At 34.0% G+C, this 11,257-nt stretch overlaps 1 protein-coding gene and 1 long non-coding RNA gene across 2 annotated transcripts; one reads left to right on the top strand and one right to left on the bottom strand.

The window, feature by feature from the left end:
• Nucleotides 1-4,968: 4,968 nt before the first annotated feature.
• Nucleotides 4,969-7,379, bottom strand: LOC107648285 (protein NRT1/ PTR FAMILY 3.1-like). The gene is made up of 2 exons (XM_021104622.2): nucleotides 6,759-7,379; nucleotides 4,969-6,008 (listed from the first exon to the last, which is right to left on the bottom strand). Exons 1-2 carry the CDS (start codon nucleotides 6,974-6,976, stop codon nucleotides 5,060-5,062), a joined length of 1,167 nt encoding a protein of 388 aa, XP_020960281.1. The 5' UTR covers nucleotides 6,977-7,379; the 3' UTR covers nucleotides 4,969-5,059.
• Nucleotides 5,410-6,201, top strand: LOC148562233 (uncharacterized). Its single transcript, XR_015885759.1, has 2 exons — nucleotides 5,410-5,502; nucleotides 5,671-6,201. It is a non-coding gene; the product is annotated as an uncharacterized LOC148562233 (long non-coding RNA).
• Nucleotides 7,380-11,257: the final 3,878 nt, after the last annotated feature.

The following is an 11,257-nucleotide window of genomic DNA, read 5'->3' on the forward strand; positions in this document are numbered from 1 at the left end:
ACTCACTCTAAACCCATGTAGAATGAGATAACCTTATTCCGGTTCAACGCATTCATAAGGATGAAGAACGAAGATACATCTTAGAATAGAGAATCAAACACAGATTGAAGATAGAACAGTAATACTTTTATTAATCCATAAAACTCAGCAGAGCTCCTCCCCTCAACCTAGGAGGTTTAGAGACTCATACTGATAGAAAATACAATGAAACATGTAAAGTGTTCGAAAGAACTGGTTCCTCCCTAAAAGTATAAAAGTTCTCAAATAAATACTAGATGCTACTGAGGTAGAGCGGTCGGCTGTTAACTGACTGGTCGTAAGTTTGAATCCTACTTGGGGAGGTTTGGTTCATTCCGAATTCTTGAATTCGAAATTAAAGGGTTGGGTTCGCTTTGACCGTTAAAAGTAGGTAACCCGTTCCCCCTGTCTTTTGTTGTCTTTATTGCATTTTATCTCATTGTATCCCGTTCGGTTCTGCGATATTTGAGAATCACCGTCAATACCTCGGTGTAGATTCGGGATACTCCCTTGTTCCACAGTCCGGGGCTATTTAAACTAACCAATTCAGAATTCTCCGATGTACTAGTATTAGCAATAACAAGTGCATCTTTGATGCAATCATCAATTCTCCCGAGAGGCTACAATTGCCGCGAGCAAACATATTAATGACGAGGAAGGCATTTTTGCTATGCTACAAATACTTTACTTGTTCTGCTATTCTGCACAAGCCTGGCTGAGGAAGAATTATGGAGGGTAAAAATATGCGGATTAAAAGCTAAAGCTTAGGACATACTTTTTTTATTTAGAAATATCCACCATTTACAAAAATTTTGTTTATTTTTTAAGAAAACAATAAGGTAAGGCCATTCCATTTCGACAAAATACCCATACCCAAGTTCTATAGTTTTGGGTCCGCTAACCCGATGATGATTTTCTTATCCCCAGAGGTAAGGGTCCTTACCTTTCTTTCTGGATGTTAAATACGATTGGCTGGGTTACTTTTTACTGGCATTGGAAATACATTACACTATGGCAGGGTAATATCTCACAGTTTAATGAATCTTCTACCTATTTGATGGGATGGTTAAGAGATTATCTATTCGTTAACATCCAATATCTAGTATCATATATACATGTATTTCTTCTATACCGTAAACCAATTGTTCGTGTATTCAATTCTCCTCAATCTAGATCTTATGGCAAATCAAAAGAGTTTAAGTCTTACAGGATTGACGAAAAATAATAAATTGATAAAAAAGGCAATGTTTATTGTGGAACCAATTCGTCTGTCTAGAGAAAAGGATGAACAATTTTATATATATCAAACCATAGTACTTTCATTGCTTCATAATAGTAAGCGTCAAATTAAGAAAAGATATCCAGAAAAAACAATGTTGATAAGACGAACTTTGCAAAATCCATTCCAAGAACAAGAGATAAAAAAATAACAGAAAATAAAGAAAAAAATCATTATGATTTGCTTGTTCCTGAATTCTTTTTTGGCACTAGACGTCGTAGAGAATTAAGAATTTTAATTTGTTTCAATTCTAAGAATAGAAATAGTGCACATAGAAAAACAACATTGTACAATGACTAAGGATTACATAAGAAGGATAAAACAGTCTTTTAATGCAAAAATCCACTTCCGGGGCCCACTTGGTGAGTGTTTGGGCTGAGCAAAAGAGTAAGCCACGTGCTAGGAGGGCTCTAGGGCATTGAACGCTGGCTAGGGGCACCTTCTTGGGCGTTGGACGCTGGTCTCTCCTCCCTTGGGCGTTGGACGCCAGAATAGGGCAGATGGCTGGCCAGTTTTGGGCCTTCAATTCTGAAGTAAAGTAGGGACTATTATATATTGCTGAAAAGCCCTGGATTTTAGCTTTCCATAACCATTGGGAACGCTCCATTTGAACTTCTGTAGCTCTAGAAAAGCTCTTTCGAGTGCAAGGAGGACAGATTCTAACAGCATCTGCAGTGCTTTCTCTGCCTCTGAATCAGACTTTTGCTTCAGCTCCTCAATTTCATTCATAAAATACTTGAAATTGTATAGAAAAACACAAACTCATAGTAGAATCCAAAAATGTAAATTTTACGCTAAAACCTATGAAAACTTAATAAAACTTAACTAAAACATGCTAAAAACTATATGAAAAATGATGGCAAAAAGCGTATAAAATATCTGCTCATCAGGTATCATCACTCACCCCACATCATTATTATTCTGTTTCTCATCCCTATCTCCATCTCCCACCCTCCACCCTCCACCACCTCTCCCTCTCCTTTCCCTCTCCCTCAACTTCCCACCCTCTACCACCTTCTGCTGCAAGTCTCTCTGCCACCATATTATCCCCTCCGATCTCCTCCCTTCTTCCTTCACTTCCACTACCACAGAATGGGAACACATCCATTTGAGAGCTTATCGTGAAAGCTGAGTCTCTTTGGCGTGAAGGTTATAGGCTCAACCACTCGATGCTTTCTTCATTCATTTCACCCTCGCTTGCATAGCAGATTTTGAGGACTAAGAAGTCCATCAATTTTCTTTGGGTATGTTGTGATGATCGCTATTGGGTTAATGCAGCAATCAAAGTTGTCATTGATATAGGGGTGACACCAAGAAGAAAAATTTTGGGTACGATGAAACTGATATTCTTGAGTCACTAGTTGATGAAGCTGCAAAGAGAATTGATAAGCATTTGTTGGATATAATTTACAGACAATACAAATTCCAAAACACTGCCTTACAATTAAGCAGTATCTATTACTTGTTTAACATGATTTTGTGCAATATATAATGGACATCGTCGGGCCTGGTCTTTCTGAACTAGCAAACACGATAAGCTCTTTCAAACTCTCTAGACTGTTGGAAATTGCAATGGAAGTGAAAGTGAAGGTGTTCCTAATCTGCGGCGGTGGAAGTAGATGAAGAGGAGAGGAGATCAGAAGGGATAGTATGGTGGCAGAAAGACTTGTAGCAAGAGGTGGTAGAGAGTTGAAAGGAGAGGGAGAAGTAGTGGAGAGTGGAAAAAGAAGGAGAGAGGGACGGGAATAGGAATGAAAAAGAAGATGATGATTATGTGGAGTGAGTAATGAATCAAAACAAAATCGGTTTATTATAGTAACAATAATAAACCTAATTATCTGCACTATAATTATTAGACCCGATTTGATCCGACCAATTTACACAATTTAAACCGAATCATGTTTAAATTTTTTGATAAAAAGATAAATATATCCCTGATTTTTGTTTTAAAAAAACAAAAAAAAAAACATGATCCAGTAGATTATGTAAATTGATCGGTTCGACCAGATCTGATAATAATTGGGTTTATTGTTATTATTATAAAAAAATTGATTTTATTCTAGTTTGTTAAGAAATTCAAGAATAACCGGTTCATTAATACGTACAATAATAATGCGACACATAAGTGTCTTTACAAAAAGACGTTTTATGTGTTTTTATGAGAACATCCTCCTAAACAAATATACAAAATTAAAAATAGTTAAAACATCCAAAACTCAAATTAAAAAAATTTTTAAAAGTCAAATAAATAAAATTAATTTAAAATATAAAATTTAGGATTAAAATTTATAATTTAGATTCAAAATTTAGAATTTATAATCTATATTGTTGATTTAAGTATGTGAGAAGATCAGTCTAATTTAATTGTATTTTGTGAATGACTTTTAGCAATAATTTTCCTTATTCCCGTGTCATCCAATGAAAAAGTGCATAGGTAATTGTAAATTGTAGAATACACTTTACCTATATTCATATACTCCTACTCTTAATTCCTACTTCTAATAAATTTTTGCAACTTTTTTATCGTTTTCAAATAAAAAACACCAAAGTCCAAAGTGGAAACATCTTCTCTGTCCACTCTCCGTTGTGGGTTTGCTTTCTTCAATTATAAGTGGGAGTAAAATAATAATTAGATTCTTAAAGATATTAATTTTTGATTAATTTATTTTTGAAGAAAAAAAAATATCAATTAAATCTTTTAAGATAATAAATAGTGGCTATATATGTTATTCTGTTAATAAATAATGTAAAATAAAATTTATCTCTTGAGTTTTTATATATTATTTATTAACTATTTTTTATTTATCATAAATTCTATTAAAATAAGTAAAGTTTTATTTTAAAAGTTATTATCTATATGACTATTTTTTATAAATAGACATATCAGAGTAATTAACTGTATATATAAGCATTATTGTCAAGTTTTAGTTGATGAATTGATAGAAGAACATCATGTGTCCACCATTTACTATTTTAAAAGACTAAATTGATATATTTTTTTTAAGGACTAATTTATTCGAAGTCGAAATTTTGAGGGACATAATTGTTACTTTACTGTATATGTGGATTAATCTCTTAATCGAATTATCGAAAACCAATATTATTATTGTTTCTATTGACGATGCATACAAGTGAACTAGTTCGCAATCATAGTGGTTCCGTTAGGTGATCTAAGGTGTTTTGATAAGCAGATGAATCGCGAATCGGTACACGCTAACCGGTACGCAGTATGTTGCCTAATTGGTTAACATGTAACTATAACCTGTACTGGTTTGATTTACTATAGGTTTGTTAATTTTTATTTTTTTATTTTTTTGCTTGTTTCCCCTCCATTATTGTTCTCATCATCTTTGTATCCCTTCTTTCCTTGGTAAAGCTTAGAGCTGGAGTATATAAACTATGCCGCATGTGGGTTATTCCTTGAGATTAATCATAATTTCAATTCCATAGCTTATTCCTCACAAGCATTGCTCTGCAACCTCACACTCTTGCCACCATTTCCCGAACCAAATTCTGCTTCATTACTGCCGAATCTGTCAGTTGTTAACCTTAACTGTTCTTCCTATTAGGAAAAGGTGTAGGTGATATAGATGTGCTTCTCAGACACAACGCACACATAACATTCGTGATCATATATATATACTCAAATTAAATATTCCAGCTTATGCTTACATGAGCAAAGTATTAGAGAATTGAACATTCAAGGAATGCAATAACAATACTAATCTCTAACCAGCTTCTGCCAAGATGATCACAAATACATTACTTTTGGCTAAGACTCTTGTTTTGATCATCCTTATCTCCTTTTGGTTTCTCCAATAATAATTTTTCACCATTTTGTTCTAAATCTTCTCCCTTATTGTTGATTTCGCTAATATTTTCTTCCACAGGTTTATAAGTATAGAATCTAACACAAATTACAAAATAAATTAAATTTAAAACTTGAACCCCACTAACAAGCAAGTAATAATACTCTAATCTACCCCTATTAAGGTTCCTATCAGGCAACCAATTCTTCTCATTTTTGCCACTATACTTATGAACTAATGTCACCAAAAATGTACCAACATAGCTCCCAATTGCTATAACTATGCAATATATAGCAGTAGCACTACTTCTCATGCTCTCAGGTGATTGATCATAGAGAAATTCAAAGAGTCCAACAGACATAAAAACATCAGCCAAACCATGCAAACAATACTGAGGTACCAACCAAAACACACTTATTGGAATAATAGCAGTTGGATCATCCAACAAGTTATGTTGTGAAGCAATTTCTTTTCTTTTGACTTCGACCGGTGCTGAGATAGCTGTGGCCACAATGTTAATCATGAATCCTATTCCCATTCTCTGTATGCATGTGATTCCTGTAGGATTTTTTGTGAAGCGGCGGACGAGGGGGACGAAGAGGACGTCATAGAGAGCTACTCCGGCCATCATGGTTATGACGCTGAATACTGACATGTTTGCTGGGGAGATTTGGAATGAGTGAGAGAGGTGGCGGTTCATTGTTCGAGCTTGTTGGATTACAAAGCTTGGAAGATGAGATGAAGCTGTTATGAGCAAGATCCCTGTTGAAGAAATTGGAATGATTTTAATGATGGATTTTAGTTCCTCAACTCTGTGGACAGTGGCTAGTTTCCATAGGTTTGGTGCTGAATTTAGATCTCTAGCTTCTTCTTCTGTCACAATTGTAGCTCTGTCCAACCATCTGTAAATTTCCAAGAGAGATTACTCTTTGATTTCATTTGTATGTAATGTATTATAAAATCTTATTACATATATTTAGTTATTTATTGTTACATTAACAATAATGTTTATCTTGACTTAGTGTCTTAAAACGTTTTATAATGTAACTATATTAGTGAATGATAATTTAAAAGAAAAATATCCGGTAACCAAAATTTTTTCTTTTTATATGTCTGGTATTTTTTTTTTTTGGTGACTATATGTCTGGTATTTAAGTCAACACTAGTTATTTTCTTTTTTATTTTTCCATTAAAAGGATTGGCCTCTTAGCACTCTCAATATAAAATCTAAAACACTTTGTTTTAGGTATATAACAATAATAACATAACTCATAAAAGGTAATACTATGATGAAGAGTAACATTTGATAAAGAGTGAAGATTATTCTTTTTCTAATCTAAAAAAATAATAAAAATAAAGATATCATGTGCAATGTACAATTTTCTCAAAGGATTTAGTTACAATCTTCATTCTTTACCCAATTTCAGTCCTCACCAAAAAGATTTTTCTCGTCACTAGATATCTCACCATTGGTTTTGGATTTTGTATCAAAATGAGTGGCAAGAGTTGACGTCTAAATTTCGTTACGAATTTTTTTGTCATTATTGCAATACTAACTTAGTAACCAAACTGCACGTCTGCACCTACTTGTTCTTTAATTTCAGATTTTTGAATTAAACCAAAAGAACCAAATAGTTATCAATTTGACTTACTTATATTGATCTGTGTGTTGAAGTCTTCCTTCCAATGAAATAGGAGCATCAAGCTCCTTATTTTGGTAGAAAAGGTTAGGATCATTAGGCAAATCCTCTTTCCTCTTCCTTATAGCTGCCACAATCACTTGCACCAAACGAACCAAAGGGCTTCCCTTTGGTTTCACATTCCTATAGAGTGGTGACCCCAGCACAAATGCAAGAATAGAAAATAGCATAACAATTGTTGGTATGCCAAATCCCCAACCCCACCCAGTGTTGTCTTGGATGTAAACCACAATGGTTAAAGCAGTTAGAGACGCCAAACCCAAGCCAAAGAAGTACCAATTGAAGATGTTCCATTTCTAGATTCCACACCTTTTTTGGTATGTCAAATTGGTCTCCTAAGAATGGCAAAACACAGGGTCTAATGCCACCTGAGCCAAGAGATGTGAGGAGTAGAGACATGTATAGTATCCATAGTTGTGAGGATGTGGCTTCTTGGCAGTTCACTTGTTTTGGACATGGTGGAGGCCGTGTATGTGGAAGTATAGCAGACAGAGTGGTGAAAATCAATCCCTTAGTGAAAACAATATTTAAGGTACGCGATGACAAGGTATACAAAACAATATTTAAGCTGTAATCTTATGAATAAGAATATACTATCTTAAATATAAATTTACGTCTCATCTACCTTTGCAAAATGTAAAATACTTGTAGTATTATATTTGAACTAAAATACACAGCCAACGTTTCTAAAACTAAAATAGCTTAGAATGAGTGCAATGATGAATACAGAAAGAGAAGTAGTTGATAATAAGAAATCGAACCAGTTGATAGATGAGGGAAGCGGCAGTGATAGTCCTATACTGACCAGCAAAGGACTCAGCAATGAGAGCACCAAGGAGAGGAGTGAAGCTCGATGTTCCACCAATTATTGTTAGTATGTTGGATGCAGATACCAATGGCATGTTCATCACTTGTGTCAGGTAACTTATCAAGTTACCATTAAATCCCGCCACCGCAAATCTATCGCAAAATTCGTTTGCTGCATCATGCATACCACATAAGCCAATCAAAATTAACATCTTCAATTTTATAAGAAAGTAGTAGCCGGCTTAGTGGCTTACAGAAGATAAAAGGCAATGTTCGGAGGCCTCCTTTTCGCTTTTGTTTTCTGTTGCAGCCACTCTCTTGCTGTTCATCTCTGAAAAATTCATTGTTGTCGTTGCTCTTCTCTATCTCCATTTTCTTCTCTCTTCTTTGCATATGACACTCACTCTTAGCTTGTTTTTTGAACTAGAGTTTAGAGTGAAGCGTTCTTTATTTACTTACCATGTGACTTGATCACTTCTTCCTCAATTAATTTTTGCAAAAAATTGACAAACAGGCTCTTTTTTATTCGCAGACTTTTAAGTTTTCGAAAATTTGAAAATAAATTTAAATTTTTAACCTTTTTAAAATTTGGACATATCGATTCCTCATGTTTACTTGGGTCTGTTACACCCAATAAAAAAATTAAACGTGACTCTCGTTATATTAACCTGGTTAATATGAATGCATACATAAAAAAATTTTTAAAATGAGACATTAAAAAAAAAAATCAATGTGTCCAAATTTTGAAGAAATAAGTAACTTAAATATATTTTTAATACTAAAAACTCAGGATGAATTTGACCTATTCTTTTAATTTTGTCCTCATTCAAATTCTCCCTTCTCTCTCGGTACTACACTGAAACCAACTAGACAAACAAATTTAACTAAAACTAATAGTAATGATTAATCGAAGACACTTCCATTTGCGATTTTTCTAATACCACTTACCTTGTTTAATTTTTATATTATCAAATTATACCTACTCTGTGCATCGTTTTGGAAAACTTGTAGGAAATTGTTTTTTGTCAATATCCAAGAAAATAATATAACAATTCACGGATTTTTAAGGCTTTATTGAATCGTTAAGTCATTTGTTTTACTCTTTTTGTTTGACTTAGTTATCTCATCATAACGTTGCGTGTGCATCAAAATTGTTAGAAAATATAATAATGCAATTTGTATATGCAAAAATATGGATCCGAGTATAGAGTACACACAAGACACAACTAGCCATAAACAAAGGATAAAGACAGCAAAGCAAGTATGTATCTTAGATCCAAGACTCTAAGTCAGTTCTTTGATGTTCAACAAAAACAGGCAGGCTTGTTATTTATACAAAAAATTAGAAAGTGAAACATTATACATTTTCTTTTTGTAAAGAGGGTGTGCACTCGCAACGAATTTCACTCATTTTATTCAACATATATTCACTTATTTACATAGTTATCAAAGTTAAATAGTTAATCGATCTAATCAAGATACTAAATCATTGAGTTAGTTGTTCACTCGGTAGAAAAGTACTTAAAATCACCATAGAAGTTTTAATCTGGGAACACAACTGTGAAACTTAAGGTTTGAGGTTTAAGATTACAAGGCCTAAGTTCTACACTTCTACTGGGGACGGATTTAGAAGGAGGGAGTAGTGATTTCAGTCTTCCCAAATAATTTAAAGAACTATGTTTATATATTGAGATATGTATTTAAATAAATAAATAATATTGTATAATTTAGTATATATATATATATATATATATATATATATATATATATATATATATATATAGTTTTTCACTGTGATAGATTTATATCTCAATTATTTAGTTTATTAATATTTTTCACTTAACTAATATGATATTATACCTTCAAGTCTTTGTACATTATCACATAACTAATTTTACTATTAACTGCTATTAGTTATTAATTGCACATTCATAGTTAATTCTGATTATGACAAACTTGATATTGTTAGAGAGTAGATTTGTAATTATAGAATCATAGCTGTAATTGGTAATTTTTGATAGAGTTTGTTAGAAGTGGAAACAAAATCAATTGTACATTGTACAAATAGGTACTGTAGCTTGTATATTCCTTGAGGTTCATTAATTCAAAAAATCACCTTTACCAAATTCCTTCTTCTTCTCTTGTTCATCTCTCTCTCTCTCAACTCTATGAGGACACACGAAGAAACTTAAGGTTTGAGGTTTAAGATTATAAGGCCTAAGTTCTACACTTCTATTGGAGACGGATTTAGAAGGAGCGAGTAGTGACTTCGGTCTCCCCAAAAAATTTTAAGAACTATGTTTATATATGAGATATGTATTTAAATAAATAAAAAATATTGTATAATTTAGTGTATTATATATATATATTATTTTTCACTATGTGATAGATTTATATCTCAATTATTTAGTTTATTAATATTTTTCACTTAACTAATATAATATTATACCTTCAAGTCTTTGTACATTATTACATAACTAATTCTGCTATTAATTACTTTTAGTTATTAATTGCACATTGTAAGATCCCACATCGGTTGGGGAGGGGAACGAAGCATGCCTTATAAGGGTGTGGATACCTCTCCTTAGCATGATGCGTTTTGACGAGTGAGTGTGGGGGGCTTTGGCTATCATCCCTATCGTCAAAGGCAAAACCGTGAGGCCTTGTGTGCCAAAGCGGACAATATCATGCTAGCGGGTGGTCTGGGCTGTTACAGATGGTATCAGAGCCAGAACCCGGATCGATGTGCCAGCGAGGGCGCTGGACTCCCTTAGGGGGGTGGATTGTAAGATCCCACATCGGTTGGGGAGGGGAAACGAAGCATGCCTTATAAGGGTGTGGATACCTCTCCCTAGCATGACGCTTTTTGACGAGTGAGTGTGGGGGGCTTTGGCTATCATCCCTATCGTCAAAGGCAACAACCGTGAGGCCTTGTGTGCCAAAGCAGACAATATCATGCTAGCGGGTGGTCTGGGCTGTTACACACATTCATAGTTAATTCTGATTGTAACAAACTTGATATTGTTAGAGGGTAGATTTGTAATTATAGGATCATAGCTGTAATTGGTAATTTCTGATAGAGTTTGTTAGAAGTGAAAACAAAAATAATTGTACATTGTACAAATAGGTACTGTAGCTTGTATATTCCTTGAGGTTCATTCATTCAAAAAATCACCTTTACCAAATTTCTTCTTCTTCTCTCTTTCATCTCTCTCTCAGCTCTATGAGGACACACGAAGAAACACCTCTCTGAGCTCACTTTCAATATGGTGCGGTAAGCGTGGATCGAGGTGGTGTGTAATGAGAGTGCTCGAAGATCAAAGATCGAGGACGTGATTTTTCAATTTTTCTTATTGCTCGTAGATTGGCTCTCAAATCTGCGAATCCTAAAACATGGATGCTAACAACCCAGAATCGAAAATGAACCCAGGCTCTTTTAGTGGGATTGGGCTAACTTGAATCAGTTTACTTGACTTCTGTTTGAAACTACTCCTCATCCGGCCGAATCTGTAGCTGCTCTTCTCAACTAAATCTCAGCTCAGCTTGGACGCAACAATGGAACCTCAAACCCAAGCATTAATCAGACCAGTCCTTACTTTATTCATCAGTCTGAAAATCCCAGTATTCCTATAACTCCTATAATT

Source organism: Arachis ipaensis, chromosome B6 (genome assembly GCF_059453495.1).
Source record: "Arachis ipaensis isolate K30076 ecotype BB chromosome B6, ASM5945349v1, whole genome shotgun sequence".
In the NCBI taxonomy this organism is placed as follows: Eukaryota; Viridiplantae; Streptophyta; class Magnoliopsida; order Fabales; family Fabaceae; genus Arachis; species Arachis ipaensis.